At 39.1% G+C, this 23,117-nt stretch overlaps 1 protein-coding gene across 2 annotated transcripts in view; it reads left to right on the top strand.

Annotated features, from left to right (window-relative positions):
- Nucleotides 1-23,117, top strand: part of EPB41L4A (erythrocyte membrane protein band 4.1 like 4A) — a 118,394-nt gene that overhangs the window by 57,413 nt on the left and 37,864 nt on the right. For both annotated transcript variants that reach the window (XM_059836739.1, XM_059836738.1), the window contains exons 5-12: nucleotides 2-99; nucleotides 2,586-2,706; nucleotides 6,845-6,932; nucleotides 9,010-9,098; nucleotides 9,477-9,540; nucleotides 19,045-19,136; nucleotides 20,061-20,138; nucleotides 22,546-22,658. In XM_059836739.1, the coding sequence (XP_059692722.1) occupies nucleotides 2-99; nucleotides 2,586-2,706; nucleotides 6,845-6,932; nucleotides 9,010-9,098; nucleotides 9,477-9,540; nucleotides 19,045-19,136; nucleotides 20,061-20,138; nucleotides 22,546-22,658 (743 nt within the window). The remainder of the gene's footprint in view (nucleotide 1; nucleotides 100-2,585; nucleotides 2,707-6,844; nucleotides 6,933-9,009; nucleotides 9,099-9,476; nucleotides 9,541-19,044; nucleotides 19,137-20,060; nucleotides 20,139-22,545; nucleotides 22,659-23,117) is intronic.

The raw sequence follows: 23,117 nt of genomic DNA, 5'->3' as shown, positions 1-23,117 counted from the left end.
GGTATCAGTTTTTCTTGCAGGTAAAGCAAGATGTTCTGCAGGGCCGCTTGCCTTGTCCAATCAACACTGCAGCACAGCTGGGAGCATACATAATTCAGTGTGAGTTCTCCTGGCCCTCTGAGAGCTTATTTCTTTCAATCCTGCATTGTGATTATTTTAAGTGATGGCTGAAGACAGCATTAACCCTTTATGCATTCGCTTCCAAACAGAAGTAGTGTGACTGATTTAACTTCAAGAGCTGTAAATAAATGACCATTCTGAACAGATAATGCAGGAGCAATATGATAATTAGTGTAAAGAAGAAACTTTAAAATCAGTCTGAAGACTCTGCTAAAGATTATTTGCTTTGCTGGGGAATGTATTCTCAAGTACTTAAGACTTTATGGCTTTGGATTACATGTAGAGTATGACAAAACCTTCATCAGGAGTTCTACAGATTTCAAAGGCTATTGGTAGCCTCAAATCTAGGAAATAAAGTATTATCTGAAAAATTACATTATATCAATATGAATGCAAGTTTACTTAATGGGAGGATATGATTTGACCTGAAGTGAAGAATTTTCATTTTATTCAGTATTTATCTACATTCATCCATCAGTAGAGATCTTTTCAGGAGTGGATGTTACATGCTGCATGCTTAATAGAACTAGCAATCAATTAGAAAGGAGCTGTCTGTCTACTGGAGCTGTTATTCTTTTTGCATTGCAGCTCAAGATCTATATTCAAACAGAACTGCAACCAAAAATTGTGTGAAGTGCCATGCTGGGACCTCTATCTGTAATTTCTTCTCTGTTAAATTTAGATTTGTCTAAAATTATATGTATCAAGGAAAGATTATTTGTATTATTGGTGTTACAAGTGTGACTCGACAACACTTAAAATAGCATAAAAAACAGTCCTCCTTTTCTATCCATTTTAGAATGACATGGCAGAATAACTTTTGTATGAAATGGGAATTGGCCTAATATAGGATTTTGTGATGGATTATATGTATATCTGAAAAGCTCAAATTTCAGGCAGTATTTATTTGTGTACAATTATTTTTGACTTTATTTTGCCATCTAAGAAATATGACATCATCCTCTGAAAAATTGTTTGCAATTCCCATTTCACTTTACTGGCAGACATGCCTTCTCTGAAAAATACTTCAAGTGTGAAGGAGGAAAATATGCAATGATGGTAGCATCTTCATTTTATTTTGAGAAATGAGACAAAGGAGTAAATTCATGCCCTTCAGCTATTCTGTAAGGTGGTGAGAACTGTTGTTTTGGTATAGAGTCCTGTTCCTGTATTTCTAATCTCAAATATTTTGTTGGAAAACAATGAGAAAGTTTATGGAGAGAGAAGAGTTAAAGCATGGCCAAGGTTACATACAGTGAGTTAAAGTTACTCCAGGCACTAGGAGGTATGCATTCCTACGGGCTCTATAAAAAACTTTATCCTTGTATTTAGGGCTTGCAGTTGTTCCAAATACGTAAAGACACCTGAGATATGTCTGTCTCAGACACTGAACACATAATTTTAATGGAGGTTTTCCAGTGAGACTTCTCAACATCCCTGCTGAGCAGCTCACCATCTTTTTCTAGCAATTTCATTTCAACATTTAGGAAAGAAACATCAGTAGTTAGATGAGTCTTTTCCTTCGTGGCTCTTGAAGCCTCCTTTTGGCTATGTTTTTGGCTCACTGGGCACTGGATGGAAAGCTCCTGTGAAATCTTTCTCAGAGAAACCCAGTGTACAGATATTACCCAGGGTTATATAAAATTGAAATACCAACTTTTGCAGAGTTTCTTAGATGCAATTATAGTTAAGAGCAGTAGATGTGAATTCTGGCCAAGATGATATTTGTTTTATAATTATGTTACGACATATGAACAGACATGACTAATGTGTACAAATTCAGGGTTGCATCAAACGAAATTACATTGGCTATTCATCACGTTCTTGACTTTAAGAAAAGTCTTTTGAAAGCTCTTTTTACTTTAAAAGTGAATTTGGTATCCAGGAAATACAGTGATATTTTGTTGAAAAAGGAAAGCTTGTGATTCTTCACAAGAAGAACCATTAGAAGACCTTCTCTCCAGGACTCACAGGATATTTACCTCCGTTCTGGTATTCACAGTTTATGTTAAAGTCCCACAAATAATATGGAACTTTTCTGCCAGTAATATTGCAGCATATCTTGAGAGCATAATATTACAAAACTAGACTTTTCTTCTACACTTGTTTTGCATGTGCTGCCAAATAATCAATGTCATTGAATTCAACCTTTGCTGTCTTGGTTAAAATTTTGTCTGGCCTGTATAAGCAGTAGGTTTCCTGTCAAGGCTTCTAGCTCTTTCTAGCTCTAACTTTCTATAAAGGTTTTAAAATGTTTGAAGACAATTTTTTTCTTGCTTTTATGTGTGCTGATGTGAATAGTTCAGTGTTCTCTTCCTTCATTCCTTTTTTTTCTTATCCGACTGCCAATTAAATTTGCCATCAGCTGGAGAGGGGTCGCTGGGCACCAGTAGGCGGATTGTATAACACATTTTTTGTTTGAGAGGAAGCACAGGTGACCTTTGTTTTCTGCTTGTGTTCTGTAGCTGAGCTGGGGGACTATGACCCGTACAAGCACACTGCAGGTTACGTCTCCGAGTACCGCTTTGTTCCTGACCAGAAGGAAGAGCTGGAGGATGCTATAGAGCGGATACACAAGACTCTGATGTAAGAATTCAGTTCTGTTGGGAACCTGGCAGGTAACACCAGACTCAGGGATGCTAGGCAGGTGGGGAGGAACAGCCTGTGGGGCAAAGTGGAGGTTTCTAGACTTGAGGAAAGGACACAGGGAATCCAGTTATACCTCTCGGAAGCAGAAAAGATTTTACATATCGAAGCTGCTCTTTTAGGAAGTGAGTAGGACAATAGCTGGAAATGTGAGGTGTGTCAGACCTAGGTATGGGTGTTTCGCAGCCAGTGGTTTTAATAAAACATATGCCAGAAATTCACACTTAGAGCCAAAATAAACATTTACTTGCTTATCTCCAAGTTCATGTTCCTGGTAAGTGTGAGGAAGCTTGTTCTAACAAGTCCAAGTTAGGCGCAATTGTGATATAACCATTTATGAAGATGAGAGCAGTAAGAGCCCTTTCATGAGGGTGTTCATTATAGCCTTTGTCAAAGCAATGTGAAGAGAATCAGTTAGTCATCTTGTGGTAGATCTAAATTTCTTGATTCTTTTCCTATAATGAAGCCACAGTCTGGATAAAGGTTAAGTAATTTTTTGCCTGTAGCATTGTGTGTTACTGTTACATGTCTCTTGTTTAATGAGAAAAGGTATTAACTCAGGGTCACAGATGTTCTCTGAAAAGTTTTCCAGTAATTGGAGTCTGTGCCATTTGCCACATTGACCTGAGCTTTCTCTTCTAGGGAAGAGAGTCTGTTGTCACTAATTATTTCTGTGTGGTTGCATGACAGCCCTATACTAATTGATGCTTTTCAGAGAACTTACTACATGTATTTCTATAAAGTAAAAAAATATTGGTTTTTTCCATTCCAGAGAGAGGAAACTGAGTCACAGCTCGTTAGTTTGGTTCAACATCACAGAAGTGGTTTGTGAGAAATGAGACTTGAGATGAATTGCTGTGAACTAAGCAGCCTTCATTTCTCTTTCTCAAGTTTCTGTAGTCCTTAGATTCAGAAGCCAGTGGTTGTGAAGGGCAGTGATCACTGTCAAACACTCACTGATCTGGAGCCCTGGTACTGCTCTGCTGCTTGGCTGCAGTTATGTGTCAGGGGTTTAGCAGCATCAGAACAGAGAGGAAAGCCAAGGTGTACTCACTGCTACTTCAGCCCAGCTGTTACCATCAGCACTGCCAGCTTTGTCTTCTGCACAGGTGACCTTAGTCTCTCCAGCTAAGAATGTGAAGCCATAATGGGTGAGGGCATCCCAAATTGTCTCATTGACCTGAGGCATTTTAGGGACAGGTTTGTGATATGGTTTGGAAGAACTATTTTGTTCTTTCTATATCCCAGCATGGAAACACGGGGGCTTTTTTTGTTTCTTGGTTTGGTTTTTTTGTTTGTTTTGTTTTGTTGGGTTTTTTGTTTTTCAAAACAGCTGTGGCACTGCATATACCTTTCTTCTCCTGGTTATGTTAAGAAAAACTGGTTTTGGTTGCATGTTTGCTCTCAGTTTTTTGGTTTTTTTTTTACACAGCACAATAGTTATTTGTAGATTCAATAAGGATGCAGTTTCTGGAGAAATTTTCTAAAGCAAGGAAGGTGAGGGAGGAAAGTGGAGGAGGTTTCTGACTTTGCAGCCTGCCTACTGTGACTGTAGTACCATCTATTAACCAACATGACACCTCCAAGGTCAGAGAGCAGTGTGAGGTGACCTGATGTTGCCAGGCACGTCTGGAGGATCAAGCAGTGACTTCGGGGCACACTTGTGAGGGAGGAAAGCTTGGTGCTGGAGGAGAGAACCCCTTGGTGCAGACAGGAGAGCCGGTGTTGTGCCGCTGGCAGTGCCCGTTTCAGGCTGTGGGAGGTCTGTCACTGACGTGCTTGGCAAGTCAGCTGCTGCTGTGTCTTGAATCAAGACTTCATGCCGCCAGTGGGGCACGAGGAAAGCAAAAATGACCTTGATATTTAGCTTTAAAAGCAGCTTTCAGTGTTGCTTAGAGCCTCAAGTGGCACTCAGGTGTCCTTTGTCCATCCAGAGGAGTGTGTGTGTTTGTGGGTGTGTGTGTCAGCTGCGTGGCTGTCACTTTGCCAGTTCTGCCATTCCCACTGGCAGAGACTGCTTTAGTTTTGGGATGTGTGATGCTGAGGAGATGTTTTCACACACAATAAAAATGAAACACTCTTTGTACTAATGGGAGTTCTTTCAGTCCCTGACAGTTCTCATCCCTTCATGTTCTGACTTTTCCATCTGCTTTTGGGAGGACTTCTACCTCTGGCTTCCATCTGCTCATCTGCTTCCTTCAGAAGCTCCAGCTCGCGTCTTTGCTTTCTTCAATATTTTTGCAAATTCAGTTTCTAAAACATGGTGTATTACTCTGAAAGTATTTATAAAAACACACTCAGACAATTTATTTGACATTTGAGCTTTTTGGTCCTTTCAGAGGCGGGTAAGAATAGAGGAATAAGTGTATCAGCATTTTTCAAAGCCTGATCAGTAAGGAAAGACTAACAGCAGGGTTTTAGTTGGAGTTGCATTCTAGCACTAATTCAGTAATGGGATAATCCATTTTGCTCAGGACTGGTATTTAGCCTGCTTGCAAGCTCATTGAGACAATACAGCCCCTGTGAACATTTTGCTTACATTTTTGAGATATACTTGCAAACTTTAAATTTAAAAATCAAGCTGCAGAGTAAATTTTTACAGGAAAACTGTGTAAAAGACGTGATAGATGTGACATTACTGATGTGCTGAATATCCAGTGTTCTGCATGTTCTGAATACAGATAATGAATGACACATCTACTGGGATTTAAAGAAAGGGATTTCTCTTATGGGCATCAGGTCTGCTGCTTTTCCAGGAGTCCTTGGAGAGAAGAGCACCTGGAAAAGTGGCAGTGCTGCTACACGGATAAAATGAGCTGAAGCAGTCCATCTCCCAGATACAAAGAAGTAATTTTAAATGCATTTGAATACCTTTATATATCTACTGCATTAATGCTAGCACTGCTGCTGCATGTCTTTGACCTTGGAAGTCCTTTTTTCTTTGTCAGCCATAACACAAAGTTGGGAAAACCTGGATGGTAGCTTCTAGGCTAGAGAGAATGGTGACACAGGAAGCAGGAATGTGCCTATTCAGGACTTTTCCATATCTTTGGTCAACATGTTGAATGTAGAATGCTCTACTTCCCACCTTGAATTTGAAAAGTAGCACATCCAGTGAAGTATTTCCCCAAGAAAACCAACAGGATGAAGCAGGATATGCATATTTTTTGAGCTGGTATTTTTACAAGATGTGTTGTACTTCCACAATAACAGTCCAGTTGCTTTCAGATAAGTATTAAAAAGAAGTGAAAATGAAAACATGGCTTCAACTATTCCAGGCTTATAAAAGAGAATCTTGTTCTTGTATCAGTGACAGATATTAAGTAAAGAGCAAATTAAATTCTGAAGGAAAAGCTTTCAATTTATTTAGTTGTTTTGTTCTTTTTGAAAATAAGTCAATTTTCGGTAATGTCAAATATGTTCCTACCAGCCAGGATATTTCCCTCACCAGTTTTCCCAGTTTTCTCCTGCCAGTGGTACTTTTTAACTGATGGATTGATATCTATAGCTAGGAAGGCAGGCAGGATCTTTGGAATGGCTAATCTCATGAGACAGACTCCAAATCTTGTTTTCAACATAGCAGACCTGGGTGCCACCAGCTGGTGTGACTTACTGTAGGAAAGATTTTATGGAGAATGTAATTATTTCTCTGAAGTTATCAACCTTGCTTTCAGGAGCTTCAACACTTCTATCAGGAAATAGTACCCCAACCAGTCATACTATGCCTGCTTTTTTAATAATAATGTAATTATTGGAGAAGAAAAATGTTATTTTGAATATTGAAGCCTGAAAATGAAATGTGTGAAGTGTGTTTGTGACAGCAATGAAAAGGCAAAATATATATTATATATATATATATATATATTTGCATTAGGCAAACATTTTATATATGTGTTAGGAGACCCCTAGAGATCTAGCCTTACCTGGAACAAGAAGTTTGGAGTTGAAAAGACCATGAGAGTCTAAAAAACTGGTAGGAAGAGCTGCATAAGTGTCCAGAAAACGATATTTATTAATATGATCTATTTTGATATGTTGATTGGAATGACTAAATTCTTAAAAATAATTGTGTTTACAGGGGTCAAGTTCCTGCTGAGGCAGAAGTGAACTACTTAGGTGTGGCCAAATCTCTGGAAATGTATGGGGTGGATCTCCATCCTGTTTATGTAAGTATTAACTGTGAAAAATAATTACTGCACTAATGTGTGAAACAGTACTTATATAGTTTTGTTGCCACAGGAAAAGAGAAAAGGGAACACTACTCAAGAAATGCAAAGGAACACCTATTTACAGACAGAGAGGATTCAGTTATTCGTGCATACAAAAGCCTAATGATTTTCAGATCAAATGCTGTGATTGTGTTACGCCAATAAAAACCAATCAGTTATACTCTGGATAAAAACAATTCAGATAGAAGAGAAGTAATTTGTGCAAGCCTCAGGAGACATGAGTGAGGGTTATCACCTTTGTCTTTGGCAGAAGAATTTGCACATTATTTTAGTTTAAATAAGAGCAAGTGTGTCCTGAAACCTTTTCAGCACCATTGCAAAAATTAGGGAGGAGTAGCAGTAGCATGTCTGGCTTTTAAAAATATTTGTTGTCAAGGTTTTGCTAAAGATTCAGAGTACGTTTCCATTTCTTCCCGTGTTGTATCATGCAGCATTGCAAGTTGTCTGTATTGCCTCAGAAAACCCCTCCATTTCTTTTATCTGTCAGCATTTATGTTGGGATTGGATCCAAGTCATCACCTGGAGGCTATGTGCTCCTGATGGAAACATCATTCTATCTTGTTTGAATCATTCTGCTTGTGGCAGGCATTTTTTTGAATAAAAGAAAATCAGGAGTTCAAATGGGGAGTTGTAGTATAGATAGTTCACTGAGTTAGATGTCAGTACTTTGTAAAATTACTTGAAAGAAAATAAAGAAATCAAGATACTACCTGAAGATTAGATATGTATTTCCTCTGAAAAATGTATAGCCTGCAATATAAAGTACCTTTTAATGCACTCTATGGCTTAATTATATTCATATCCCAGGCTTTGTTCCCCTCCCACCAGTGGAAAAATGGGGAGTTGCTGGAACAAGATCCAACATGATCCAACAAAATCATGTTAAATTAGTACAGCCTGGAATTTTTTTTGCCTCATAACTTGCCTTTGTTGTGCAATGAAATCCCTGCCTGGGTAACCTGTGAACATCATTGTTCCTTCTTAAATTACATCAGCAGCAGAAGCCCTTGTTTGAGACTGAAGCCGCACACATGACGAGATGCAGTTATTTTCCTCCTTTGGTCATATTAAAAGTAAAGTTGCCTTTAGCAGTTAATTCACTGAGGAGTACAGGGAGAGCTTGCCCGGTGAGCTTGATCTTTGGCAGCCCTGTGATCACACAGGACGCTTTTTCAGTGTCTCAAGTCAGTGCCTCTCACAGTTGATAATTCTGTTGCTCATGCTCCACTGGTTTAGACTTGCAGGGCTCTTCCTCATTGCCTCAAGTAGGCAGGTGAATGAGCTTTTCCAGCTGACTTTCTTTTAACTCATGCACCAGGGTTTGCACTCTTTCAGCTGTAAGCTGCTTCTGGTTTTAGTTATTGACTGTAAACTGGGGAGGTGGGGACCTTCTGCCACTCAGCAGCAGGGCTTTCAGCCTGTTCTCTCCCAGTGCAGTTTGAGATTTGTGTCCTCACTTCAGGAATGGTTTCCTTCGGAGGAGTTGATGCATGTGGCTGTTCCCTGCATACCATTGCCCTTTCTGAACAACAAAAAAGAAGCTTGACTCTCCCAAAGGAACTACTTCGCTTGGAGGCAGAAGCAGCTGCTGCTATTTTAGGAGGGAGAAGGCAGCTGTGTGGTTGTATTATGGGTCAGAAAAATCATTGCTTACTTTCAGCTGGGAGTTGGGATATCTGTTGCATTCATGCCTGAATAAGGAATTCAGTTTCTGAGTTTTGGCCATTTGCCAAATAATAAAAATTAATTCAGTAAGAAAACAGAAAAAAAAAGGTATTTTTGCTTTTCATCATGGTGTGAAATTCTCTTTTTTTCCTCGCTGCCATTCTTTCTTGCCTCTTTTCCCCCAGAACTACAAATTTTCATACAGAAGCTTTCATAACTAGATCAAGTACTATTTTCCCATTTGTACAGAGTGAAACAGTATATTCATGTCACCAGGATGAATTTCTCACTGGTTCTCACTGGTACTGTGATTCTACTTGTATGAATGACAGAGGTTTTTATTTTCTAGGGTGAAAACAAATCTGAATACTTTTTAGGATTAACACCCATAGGAGTTGTTGTCTACAAGAATAAAAAACAAGTAGGAAAGTATTTCTGGTATGTACTATTTAAATGTGTAGTATGCACTAAAACAATAACAATGTTGTATGGATGTCTACAATTTGTGGTATCTATGTGAAAGTTTAATCATAGCAATATCAAAAAATTATACATAGAATTATTAATATTTCTTTGGATGATGCAGATTTTTAATTCTTTAGTAGTCCAGGTGATAGATCACTTTTACCATACTCATGCTGAAATGTTTACATATCACTAATTGTCTGCTGACATCTAGGGCATACCTAGAAAGTAAATCTACCTGTGAATTCTTTTTTTTGTCTTTGTATGCGAATGTATACAACTTTATGTCTTACTACACATGAAATTAAAAGGTCACGAAGTTTGGTCTGTCTTTTTTTCTCAATATTACAGGCCTAGAATTACAAAAGTTCACTTCAAGGAAACACAGTTTGAACTTCGAGTCCTGGGAAAAGATGTAAGTTTTCATTTAGGCCTCAAAAGATCAAAAAAAAAAAATTTTAGGTCTAATGAAGGTGGAAATTTAGTGTGTGGGTCAAAGTCTAATTGGTTTTATTGAAATTTACTGTATGAAACCAAATGTAGGTGAAGGGAATCTCACAAAGCTGCCAGGCACAAAACAGGCAGCCACGTTACACTGCTTGAAACCCATTTGTCAGAGTTTAACATCACTTTGCACTTAGACCATTTGAGAGAAAGCAATGTTGGCTCCAGTGGGGCAAGGACAGCAGGTTGATAGGAAGAGAGGAGGTTTTAAGATGCAGTAAGTGAAAAAAAAAAAAAAAAAAAAAAAAAATTAGTGCCCTACAAAGCATGTAGAATAGGGAGAGGAGGAAACTGTTGAGAATGAATGAAAAGATAATGACATACAATAAAAAACATAGTTGCAGTCAGTTTGTGATTTTTGCTGCCAGGTTTAGTTAGCTGAAACATTTTTTTGTATGCCTTTTTGGAACATGAAAGTTTTTAAAATAGTATTAACTTGCTGGCAAAAATCCCCTTTACTGTTTATCTATGTGTTTTTGTTCATCCTTGTAATGGTTGTCAGTCTCATCCATGGTTTTTCCATAAGGACATTTCTCTTGCTCCTGTTGTGGACAACATTTCTGGTGTCTTTGCAGATGTCTTGGCAAATCTCTCTTTTGTTACTCCCAAGTGGCTTGTTTATATTTGGTGTAGTAATCTATGGGAATTTTATTTCTGAAGGTGTGTTTGTTGAAATAGGAGAGTTATTTAAAGGCTGAGGGAAGGTTGGGAAAACTTTTCACCATGTTTCATGTAAAGGGTTTGTGACAGTTCATGTATAAACAAGTCTGAGTTTGACTTGGAGTGAATTGCTTGGAAGTGAAGCTGTAGCTTCTCTTTGATGCCACAATTCCACAGTTTTATTTTAACCATGTGGAATTGCAAAGGCGTAACATGCTGGGTGGAAAACCTGGAAGGTTTTGGAAAAGTTGAGGCTGTGAATATTGATGGCTGGTGAACTCTTACCATTGTGATCATAAGGCAAACATTTTGACAGAACTTGGTAGTTTCAAGCCTTGACAGGTATTTCTAGGAAATTGTTGGGTAGAACAGTAAGTACAGGGGTGTGTACCTTCACAAAATTTGCCTTTGCAACTAATACTAATCTGAAGTATTTCTCCAGCACTTCATATCCTAACAAGATCAGGAAGGGCCAAAATGGCACAGGAAATCTTCTTCCTTTTCTAACAATGTGGGGGTACTTAGAACAAAATTATATATTGGAATAAACAGACAGTAACCTCAGTCTCTGGATTAAAGTTGTCATAACAATTTATGCTCTTCTACACAGAGGAAGAAAAGCTCATCAGTGTATTTTTGTATGTTCCAATACTCCTAAAAATCTGATTAAAAATTTATTTTATTCCTCTTGTGATTTTTTTAATTAAAAAAAAAAAAGAGTCCTCCTATGTGACACATGAGTGTATTACAGGAGAGTAAATATGCCATTTTCAATCCATACTGCCTCCTGTAATATCATTTTACAGCCCCAGGAATTAATAATGTCCTTGTATCAGATGTGGTATACCAAGTCTGGAATGTGTGTTCCAGTTAATTGCAGAGAGCTCCAGAAGAGATTCAGGAGGAGTAAAAATAATGGGGGCTTTCCCATGTCTTTAAATTGAACTTTATGGCATAAAGCAAAGGAGCTAATACCATGTAACAGAGCAGATTGTTTCTGGGTGAACCAAGTGATTTTTCTTTTCCATATGTTGTAAACACTCTCTGCAGGGTGGGTTTTGATCCATGTTTCCACACACACCAGCTCCCTGTATTCACACTGACTGTCACCTTTCACTGCTCATAAAGAGGAAGCTGTTGGTGCCTTTAGTACCAGCAAAGCTCTTTCTCTGCATGGAGTCACTTGGGGTAACTTCTTTGGTGTTGCTTGCTGAGATTGGTGTGAAATTGTTTCTACCATGCCAGAAGAATCTGTGTATTTCCCACTGGGTGGGTGGAAATGGACATCTGATCTTCTTGACAGATGACAGTCTAAATGTCCAAGTCCATGCCTTCAGACTACCTAAACCCCGCTGTTGTCTGTGTCAGCCAAACCTGTGCCTGCTCATTTTCTTGTTTACATTGCTTCACTTTTCATAAACTTGATGTTTACTGAGCAGAAGATGTTATTGCTTAGTGTCTTATAATAAAATAAGCTACTTTGGCTTTTCTGTTTTGTAGTGTAACCTCTTGTGCTTTTCCTATCTCTTCCATGAGAATAATTCCTGTATAATTAGCTGCCTCATATTTTTTTCCTGCACACCTGTTGCTATTGTGTACAAGCATGACCATCAGTATTTTGGTTCTATCTTTCACTACTTTGCTTGTATTATATGTTTTCTCTCTTAGGTCATTGCTGTTGCCCCTTTATAAACAAAATATTGTCTTTAATATTTGGCCGTCCATGGACCTGTGAGACTGAAGCTTTTTTTCAGTGGTGTTAATAACTGAACCAGCATTTAATTGTCCCCCTATATGAATCCATGCTGTCAATTCTGAACTATAAAGGTGTTAGGTCCTCCCTGGCACCTCTAAGCATCAGCATGAAATTAGGAACCCTTCCCCTGCAAGGGCTTCACATGTCCACATTCCCTGAACATGACATAAAATGACCAAGAATTTTTGAAGATTAAAGAAGATTATTTCTGAGAAAACTGAGAAATTTATCTGATGCTTATGCACAGTTCCTGGCAGCGTGTCTGTGGAGCAGCCTTGCTGGAAACAATCCAGTGACACAGGTGGCTGCCAAAGCCCTCCCCTCTCCACCAGCAAAACAGAGCTGGGTGACAGTGGATGCTCTATGTGGAAGTGAGGAGTGTAAGGGGTGCCCAGCACACCTCCTGTGTTTCCCCATGTGATGAGCACAGCCTGCTTCCTAGATTTCTCTCTCAACTAGGGACATGAAAGGAAACAGAGAAAAACATGCTGTGATAGACTGTGTAGGCTGGGAATGTAAATGTGGTAATAGGCAGGAGTGAGAGATGTGGTTTTTTTGCCTGTAGGTACCAAGTACTTTTGTGCTGTTCCCTGCACCCCAGTGCTGTTTGGTGTAACTAAACTTTTACTTTAGTTGCTCTGTGTCTGAACATGCACGTGAATGATTTCACTCCTTAGCAGGGTTTATGCAAAACTTCTGTTCTTACTTTTCCTGTTTCACAAAACAGAAAGAATTCAATGTGCAAAACACTTGCTTTCATCATTTTTCCTGTAAGAGAAAGGCCTTTTTGAATTCTAAAATTTTTATTTCAAGAGATCTTGAAATTTGGGTATTTTTGAGTCAGAACAATCTCCCAACCTGTGCAGTTAAAAATTATTTCCACATTTTTGTGTGTTCCTCTGCAGTCTTCCACATTCAGATAAATTCACAAGGCAAAATTGGTAATGACTCTTTAGGAACAATAACAACCACTGGTGCAAGCCCAAAGTACATAATCCTCCCCATTTTGGTTTTAGCCATTTTGTGTGGCTGAAACTTGTGTAAATACAATATTTTTTTTTATAGTCAGAAAACACTGTAAATATGTTTTGTCTTTTTAATCTGCTTTTCATAAGTGTCATTAGTCTGAAAAAAAAAAATTATTTTAATAAGGTGATTCAGCTGTACCCCTTCTTTTCCTATCAAATGCTGCATTCTGTCCAGGAACTTCTAATTTGATTTATTGTTCCTGCAGCTTCTTGGGAAGATTGAACAGGATTTGAAGATACATTACTCTCAGTCTAAAGTCCAATTTATTGTATGTGTAGTTTCCAGACAAAAACAGCAGTTTGATCTTTCTTATGGTTTAAGAATTGCAAATGACTTTTGCATCATTTGCATTTGCACCCACTTAACTCAGAGTGATAGTACAGGGTGGAGGTGAATAAGCCCAGTGATATTAATATGTCATATTAAACAGATTTGGCATGTTTTGGTTGCTTCGGGGTTTTCCTGTCTTTCCTTAATTGCTTTCTGAGCCATCATGGAAGGACTATAGGATCAGTTCAAGGCCTGCACAAAATTAAATTCACTGACACTGAGGTGATACTGCCAGCTTTCTTTTTTTCTAATTATTCCTTAGTGTTTTTGAGTTGCTGTCATTGCTGTAAAGCTGAGATATGTTTGTTTCAATGTTGACACGCAACTGGCACAGTTTTATCAGTTTTAATTGCCAACTTGGTATAATTTTCCTAAAGATTGACCTTGTGTAACCAGTAAGGGTACATTGTTTGTTACATAAGCTGTGATTTGCCTGCATATGTCTATATAAAAAGACAGAATACTTCCTATTGAAATTTAGAGCCAATGGTACCCAGGTATGTGCCTAAGAGTAATTATTCTGGCAAAGAATAATGTTCTGAAGCAGTAGCTTCAGAGCCAGTGTTAATAATTCTGTTACATGAGCAGGTGTAGTGTGTGTATGTGCAGTGTGCCCTGTAACAGGGCAAGATCCCTCCTTATGTAGCATTAGCACTGACTGTGGCAGGGAGGAGTGGTGTGTGTGCTGGCCTGGCTCCTCTTGTGGTTTTGGGGTTTTCTGAGCCTGCATTGCTGGGAACTCGTAAATGTCTCCTAAACTAAGGTAGTTAAAGCCTGCTCTGAATCAGTGGTTCCCTAATCAATTTTGCTCTGTGGGCAGGTTCAGTTCTCCCTGGAATGGGTGTAAATCTACTGACAATGGCCCCTTATCCTGGGAGTAATCCATGAACTCCAAGAACAAGGGATCTTCTGGCCCTCAGAGAGAAGAGCTGTCATTTAAAGTGTGTGTCTTCTCTTGCCCTGCCTAGGAGCTGAGCTAGCTGGGCACAAAGCCATCTCTGAGCCTGAAAGCTGTGAAATCAGACTGGTGAGGCAAAGCAAGCAGGAAGCTGTTTGCCAAGCACTCCTGAACTTGTGTACTAGTTCCAGAGGTGTTCTCTGCTTAGGCAGGGCAATGACCCCTCTGACTTGTCTCCTTTGAAGGGTTTTGTAACAAGCTTTTAATCCTTCACCTGAGAGGTGTGGGTATTAGGGTGCAGCACTATTCCAGTTCCCAGCTCTCTAGTGGAGATCTTAAAGGCCGTGCCAGATCAGTCTCCTGGCTGCTCTGGGAGCCAGCATAAAACAGGGAAGGGCTTCAGGGTATAGGCTGAACGTCTATAAGCTTGTAATGTAGACAAACCATCTGCATCCACTGTGCTGGTCTCTCTCTCCTCCTGCAGCTATAAATGGTGGTGAGGTACTAGCAGGTACTGTGTTTTTGAGACTGCAGGACAAGTTTCCAAAGCACCTAAAAGGAGAGGGATATGTAACACTTGTCCTCACATTTTTTAGTGTGTGCCTTTGTCAGGGTTAGGAGGAGGCAGTCCCACAGCTTGGTTACTGCTGCAAGGGTCCTTCTGCACCTTCTGGTCCCATCATCCTGCCCCTCCCTTGCTCCTGCAAGTCACAGATGGGATTGAAAATAACCATACAAAAATAAGTGGTGTTCTACTTGTTTGATCAGCAAAATGGGCTTCCTGAAAGAGCAAACACCAAGATGGCACAAAGGAGAGAGATCTCCAGAGTGCAGACAGCCAGCACTGCTCTGGGAGCAGTTCATGATTTACAGTGCCTCACCTTTAGTACACTGAGCACTCTGAAAGCAACAGGATGAGTAGCCAGGAGAGGCTTGTGTTGCACCAAAGAGTACTGAATGACTTTGGAAGTGTCATTTCCTATAAATCATTAGTAAAATACCCAGCTAACACTAACTACCTGTAGGAAATTGCTAAAATGCTAAAAATGTCATCTTTCACTGGGAACAAAAGGTCATAGTCTTAACAGGAAAGGCCATCCTTGCTTTACCTATAAAAATCAATTAATTCCCTTGGGGGAGAAATGTTAATCCAGAAAGGTGTTTCTCTTTCCAGTACTGGTTACTTTTTATAGATGTATTTATCAATTGTCAGGGTAATCACTACTCTTACAAATCTTAAATAGTCCTAAAAGGAATATGGAGGGTGTCCTAAACCTGGCTGTGCAGTAAGTCACAGAATCCTTCCCAGATAAGCTGAGAAATGGTGAAAGAATTATGACTTGTTTCCCCTTTGATGAGGATGAGTGTTTTAGGCTCTTTGTCCTCTCAACAGCACAATTTAATTGTGCCATTGAGTTATAGCAAGCATCAGTTTTGAGACCATAGTTTTCAGACATACGGTTTTCCTTCAAATTCAAATAAATAAGCCTGGTTGTGTTGTCAGAAGGCTTGTTGGTCTGTCCCATGACTTTTAGGCAATTGTTTCATTTTCCAGATCTTCATTCCATAAAGTTTTGGTAAATTTGATCTGTAGGGTTATTATTCTCTTCTCACCTCCCCCCCCCCACCTTTTTTTTTTTTTGCCCTTCCTGAGTGCCATTGATTGTTGAATACTAAGTTTAGATGTTTCAGCGTCATCAACATTTTTCTTACCAGCTAGGGTGAACTTTCTTCTACCTTAGAAAATAATGCCTTCATATGATGGAATCAGTAATTTTTGCTGGTCAGATCTTTCTATGACATGGCACTATAACTATATGGTCCCTCTTATTGTCACTTTCTGATTTTAATGTGTTTTCCTGCTGTTTCTTCTGTGTACGGGAAAGTTCTAAAACTATAACTTAAAGAAGACAAAATAGATAATTAGAAATTTCCCCCAAACTTTTCCCCCTGCTGTTGAATGCCAGTGGCTTTCAAACTGGTCTAACAGTAAGATATGGCAGAAACACCTTATTTTAAAAATTCTCTTTAAATTAAAAAAAAACCCACCAAAAACATACCTGTCTTCTCTCTGTCCCTCCCTTCCCACATACCAGAAACTCCTTCCTTTGAGATTATGTTATTAAATAAATTTAAGTTCAACAGAGGATTCTTTGCCTAAAAGTAGGAGTGAACAAAGAAGGAGCAAGATCCTGCATATTAAAAGTGAGTCATTGAGATATTTCCTAACAGAAGCTAAACTGACTCATCTTATTGCATCAAGTTTGCAATACTACAGTCCAGTTTGATATTATCCTTTCGGAGATGAGCATAGTTGTGTGAGTTTATGTGAAATCATACTAGATGACAGTCTAATATAGAAATTGTAATTTAAATCAAGTAATGAAATCCAAAGCTACTTTTCTGCTATGTGTAAAGTAAGCAAACACAAAGCACACCACTTTACATGTTTTCTTTGAAAGTTTTGCAATGTAAAATGCGCTATGATTTTTCGGTGGGTAGACTCTTGTTTCTGGCCATCAGAGGAGAGAGAGCAATGTTGTTACTTGCGGTAATCCGTGGGTTTCCTGGGCCTTATATGAGTCCAAATCCGGCTAGCTCAGACTCTAGCCCACACAGACTTGCATAGACGAAGGTAAAAGACGAGAGGCGCTCTTCTCCACGTGGGTGCAAGTATCTTGTTTATTGGCTTGGTGCAAGACACAGGTGATGGGGTCACCCAGCTAGAAAAGAGGGTGGGAAACTCTCACACAGGAGGTTTTATACCCTAGGGGATGGGGGTGGGGGAGAGAGGACGGGAGCCAATGGGATGCCATTGGGGAGGGGTGAATTACCTATGGGACAGGCCAGGTGTGTATAACAGGGGGGATGTGAGGGGGAGACCTTGTCATGAGAGGGAAAACCCATCTGCTTGACCCAACATGCCCAGTAGAAATTGCCCATCAGCAGTGCAACAACAACAACTAAATAAACTGTTTAGTGCAATACAACAGTTACTCTGGAAGAGTCCAAGATAAATTGATTTTTCTCCTTGACTATTTTCAAGATTTTTGCAGGAAGCCTTTACTTTTCATGAATTAAATTTATTTTGTCTGTAAGTTAAACTACTTGTGAATTCCGCAGAGAGATGATGATCCCTATGAAACCTGAGGGACTTTGGGAATATATTTATGGGACCAATGTACTACAAAGTAATTTTATGATATACACAGCAGTATCAGATGAATCCTGGGTTTCAACATTCTTGGTGATCGTTGTCTTACTGTACTGCCTGTATTCTTCTCTCTTGCCATGGAGAGTAAAATGTGCTTTTGATGGAAGACCAGAGAATTAATTTAAATCCTTGCCAGTTCCATGGCACTGTTCCAAGCCAGACATTTAACTAAAATAAGGCATGGCAGAAAATAAGCTTATGTATAACATTTGTCTTTTTTTTTTTGTCAGGGAATGAAATCTCTATTATTCTAACCACAGGTGCAAAATTCTTTTGTTTTACTGTTATTTGTTTCAAGGTGAAGGGAAAGCTACTTGAGGAAGTAATTTGTGGTTTTGTGAGGCTGCTTGACAGCTGTTAATAGGGATTTAACTGGATTTTTGTTATAGGTGAAATTTTGAATTCTAGAGAACATAGAGAATTCATTCACAGTTTGCAAGGTGCTTGCAGATAATAATAAACAGCAATAAATGAGGAGAGGGAGAAACTTGCCCAAGCTCTTTACTTGTGTATGCATGGCACTGCCGAAGTGTCAGTAATGCAAGGACATAGATTGTTTAAAATCAGCTGCTGAAGGTGGTGTGAATCACAGCTCCTTTGTAACTCACACCTTGCTGAAATGGTTTGAGACTCAGTTTTGTGACAGGGGGTGTCATGCCATGCTGAGCTCTCACACTGACCCCAGGGATTGCTCATTCTTTGTGCAAAGCACAGCTGCAACACCAAGCGCTTGAGTTCACCAAGTGAAAAAGAGGTGGAAGGGTATTTTTTGTGAACACATCTCAGTGTTTAGCTGGTTGAAAACAAGCACTGTGATGTGTCTGTTGCTTCTCCTTTTCTGTGGGAGATATTTCATAGTTTGCATGTGTCCCACTTCTCTTTTCTCTGCCAGCTTCCAGAGATTGGCTTTTAAGCTTTATGCATGCTTTTGTTCTGGCTCTTGTTGTCTTCCTTAAGAGATTTTAAGTTGGGTTTTAAGACTTTCAACTTTTTCTTAGCATTTTGAATTATTCTGAAGTTAGCTTTCTTTAAAAAAGAAAACCCTTCCCCTCCTCAGCTTTTTTTTTCCCCTCAGGTTAATTTTGGCCTGTTTTGTGTGTTTCCACTGTCGTTGCTTCATAATAGTTTATAACAGTTCCTTTCCTTCTTTCTTTCACTTATTCTTGCCTTTTTATGCTGGTAACCAATATTTTTGATTGACATCTGAGCTGCCGTTTCAGAAAACATCAGAAAAATAATTTTTGGAAAAAAAAACCCAAAAACTTGTGTGTTTTATTTAGGAAAGAAGCTGATGTATATGAACAAAGGAACATAAGTGTTTCAATAATCTCTTTTCTCTATTTTTCAAAAAGAAAACCACTTTTAAATGAAGAATTCTACAGAATTATAGAACCTGCTTTTCTTTGTGCTGATTTCTTTTCTGGCATGGACTGACATGTGATGGCTGGTTCTTGTGTTCAGTAAATGAGATTCACTCCAATGTCAGGATCCCCCATAAGAACATTCTTCTGTTTTGTTTTGTCTTCAGTGCAATGAAACTTCCTTCTTTTTTGAAGCTCGTAACAAGGTCACATGCAAACACCTCTGGAAATGCTGTGTAGAGCATCATACATTTTTCAGGTGAGTGATGCAGAAGTTAGGCTGTGTTTTCCACAGGGCCACTACACTGAGTGGGAGCCTTGCTATACCTGCAGAGTGGTGCTACAAAGGCTTGCTGCCTGGAAACATGTTTGTGCTCTTGGTTATAGAATCTTTTTAAAAGCTAACAGCTTTTCTTGCAATGATGTGAAACAATGTTTTTAAAATTGGGTAGTTTGGTGGGTTTTTTTTGTCTTAGCATTCTTTTCTGAACAACTTCAGGTTGTGTAGAGTAGACTTTATCAGAAGGATGGCAGGATTTAAGTTGCCAAATAGATTTGGATGTATTTAATAATCAGATTTTCTGATTATTGGCTTGAGGGAGGCCTTTGGAATTCAGGCATTACTATATTCTACAGTGCACAGAAAGATATATGTATTTTAATAGAAATTAATAGAATTTCCATAACGTTTTGCTCACTTACTGAGGCGTATAAAATCTTCTCAATATTGCATATCTCAAAGCACTTGATTTTACTGATGCAAAAAACACCAAGAGAAGTGTGCTAAGGTGTCTAGCTGGGAACTGGTAGGTGGAATCCTCCGGGCTGCCTTTAGCAGTGCTGTAAATGAGTGAATTGAGAATCCCTCCTGCAGTCTCCCTACTGTGGCAGGGTGGGTTTACCTTCTCCCAAAATTAGGTGAAAGGCTGCTGGTGCCAGCAATTTACACTTGACTCTGAAATAAAGAGGTGTGTAGTCAAAATAGGGGGGACAAACAGGTGGCTTTGGGAGACTCTCAACCCCATTAGAATCTGTCCAGAGGTAGGGATGAAGAGGAACTTGCAGAAAAAAAAATTTTTTTTAAGCCCAAATTTGTGTTCTTTTTTCTTGACTTGGGAAGGGGACTGTAACTCAGACCTACCTATGCAACTTACTCTGTTATTTTATTTTTCAAACTACACAGGGTGCCAGAAAATGAATCAAACTCTCTGTCAAGAAAAGTCAGCAAGTTTGGATCCATAGGTTATAAACATCGGTACAGGTGAATTTTTTTGATTATTTAAACTTCAATTTATTCCTTCTTCATTCCTCTTCTCCTCTTTCCTTCCAATGAAAGAAAACCATTGCCCTGAATATGATGCAGTAAAGTTATAAAGATGAAAGATGAATCAGGGCCATTTTAACAGGCTGTCTTTGGGAGCCTGGCAGTTTTGGGGCAAATGTTTCTTCTCCAGATCTCCAGAATTGGTTGAGGCTTGCTATAGTCTGTATTCAAAGTGGGAGCAGCTTTGACAATTCTCTAAATCATTATCTCCTCAAAAGTCCTGAAATTATGTTCATGTCCTAAAGAGGTTTTCCTGACAGCTGGGCAATGCCAAAATGAGGGTGTATCTTTTCTGACTTGAATAGGGGACAGCGTTGAATGAATGTTCAATGCTCTAAACCTTGAAAGATGCTGTAACTTGAAATTAAGGATGTATAAGGAGCACTCTTTCCACTATCATGAAAAAAATAAGTGGATCATCATGAGTAAGGTTGATAATCATTAGTTTGGCAGATCTTTGTCATTTTGCCTATTTCCTGATCCAGATTGGGTTATCCCACTCTCTGTCATGATCCAGATTCTCCTTGCTGTGGACAACAGGGCAATGATTGTCCCACCTTTTGTGTTTGTAGTGGATCTTGGCCTGCATTACCCATCTGGGATAATGGGTAGGAGCTCACTGATTCCTGCCAGAGTGCTGCAGATGAGTTTTTTCTGTTGGATCGCTTCAGCAGATTGGAGCAGGGCACTGGTCCTGGGGAGGAGAAAGCTTTGTACTGGCAAGAACTTTCCAATCAATTTAAAAAAACATGCCATGAAGCAGTTAACTACGTCTGAGCTATTGCTGTGGGTGGTGCAGTTCAGTTTGTCTTCCTGTTTTAATGAATGTCATGGGTGATATGTGATCAGGCCTGCCATGTTGGGATGATGGGCAGAGCTGACAACTCTGGTTGTCTTCCCTTTTTGTCTTTGGTCCCCATTGTAGCACCAAAAGCAGTGACAGTGTTGTGTATCTGTACACATCATTAGCTCAGAGCAGAAACCGTAATCCCACTGTTTTTCTGGGTAAGTGGGGGGACCATAATATTTTCATTTGTCATGTGGTGTTGTGTTTTTAATGTTGTTCTGTTTTGTTTGCTTGGTTGGTTTTGGTTTTGTTTTGGTTTCGGGGTTTTGTTTTTTTCAATGAAATCTTTTAGGTACTTCTCATTGTGTGTCAGTTTTCAGGAAGGCAATTTTCTTCTCTCAAGATCACATGCTTTAGAGGTCTTAGTGGGGGTGGAAGGTCCTATTCCCAGATGCTTTGTTAAAATTGCTTCTGGAATTTGCAGGACTGACATGGTTGCTAAACTTAAAAGTTGAGCAGAAGAGTTTTCTGGCTAACTTGGGAGCATGCTATAAACTAACTACAAAAACAAACAAACAAACCCACATTACTCTAGTGTAGGGTTAGGATGTGAGATTTTTTTTGTCCTTCAATTCTTTTATAATTTTGAAAACATTTAAATTCTGCAGTGCTGACTATCTGTGAAGGGCTACTAGGGAAAATACTGTCAGTATTTCATGGAATCTATTCACATAATTCAGAAAATCTAGATAAGTAATTCCTGTATAGTTGCTTACTACTTTCTTGTACAATTATTTTACTTCACAATGATATAACTTCAGGTGTCAAGTAATTAATACTGACAATTACTTCTCTTGTGTAGTAAGTTTCTAGGAACAAATAGGGAGTTTTGGGAAGGAATATGAATTTTAGATTTTTGTTATTACCACTATATTCTGTTTAGTCATACTGAGAGGAACATTAAAATGAGTCTGAAATAATTTATTTAAACTTAATAATTTACTTCAATTGTGCAGTGAAGAAAAACCTTACTGTGAACAAGATTCAAGACTTTCACTCAATTTGTTGTCATCTGGGGCTGTGCTAGTGAGAGTCCTTTGTCATAGTTTGTTTTGCAGTCTTTTAGGCTGTCATTCCACATGCCAGAGGAGTAGCCCCTAACTGACTGGAACTGAACAATATTAAATATGTGTAAACAATATTAAACATGTTTTCCTGGGAGGAAACTTACAGAAAAAGTTCAGGAAGAAATAATTTTACTTAAGAAAGTTGTATGTTAGAATATTCTAGATTAGAAAAGGTCATGCTATCTTAAGCTATTCCTAACAAAAACCATTTTGTTTTAGTGGCCTATCCCCACTTGGAAATGCCAAACATAGGAGCAATTGGCACAATCTGTTTGCCAGGGACTGATTCAAAACAAAATTCAGGGTAGTGCCACTCAACAGGAAAACCAGAGGTGGGATGACAAGTTAACAGCATGGTTGTTTTTCAGTCTAAGGATCCTGTTGGATAACTTTCCCAAGTGTTTTCTCATGATTTTATTGTGTTTTGAAGCGGCAAAACATCTTTGCGAATGACCAGAGACCCTTCTGTGCAGCTTCCACGGCCTGACCAGAGCATTGAAAGAAGTCGCAGCAAGACATACCCCAAAAGAACCCAACAGACAGGTGGGTCCTTCTCTGCTGACCTGGGGGCAGATGTCTTCTCTTTTGGTTCATTGTGTCATCACGAGGCGACTCAGAACTGCTGCAGCGTCCTTGAGGGTCTCTCGGAGTGGATTCTGTGTTTTGCTTTCAGTCAGTATTTATATCTAAGGTTAACAGGATATGGGAGCTCCAGCTTTCCACATAAAATAAAAGAGTTGCTGTGGATTAAAGAGGATAAGTCCCCATGTGTGTAGGTCCAATGTAAAGGTTGAAAGGGAAGTTAGAAAACAGGCAGTGCAAACATTTTTTTTTTTCTTCTGGAGGCCTGTCTCTTGCCAACAAATTTTATACCTACGTGTCTTGGTTAGTATCCCATTGTTTGGCCTGTTTGACCCAGGGTGCCACTTTTTCACCCTCTTCCCATTTCAAGGAAAGTATCCCTTTATTTTGATATTAAGTGGAACAGAAGTTAGTGCCATT

This window comes from Haemorhous mexicanus, chromosome Z (genome assembly GCF_027477595.1).
Source record: "Haemorhous mexicanus isolate bHaeMex1 chromosome Z, bHaeMex1.pri, whole genome shotgun sequence".
Classification (NCBI taxonomy): Eukaryota; Metazoa; Chordata; class Aves; order Passeriformes; family Fringillidae; genus Haemorhous; species Haemorhous mexicanus.
The sequence above is the reverse complement of the archived record's forward strand: the minus strand, read 5'-3'. Positions and strand labels throughout refer to the sequence as shown.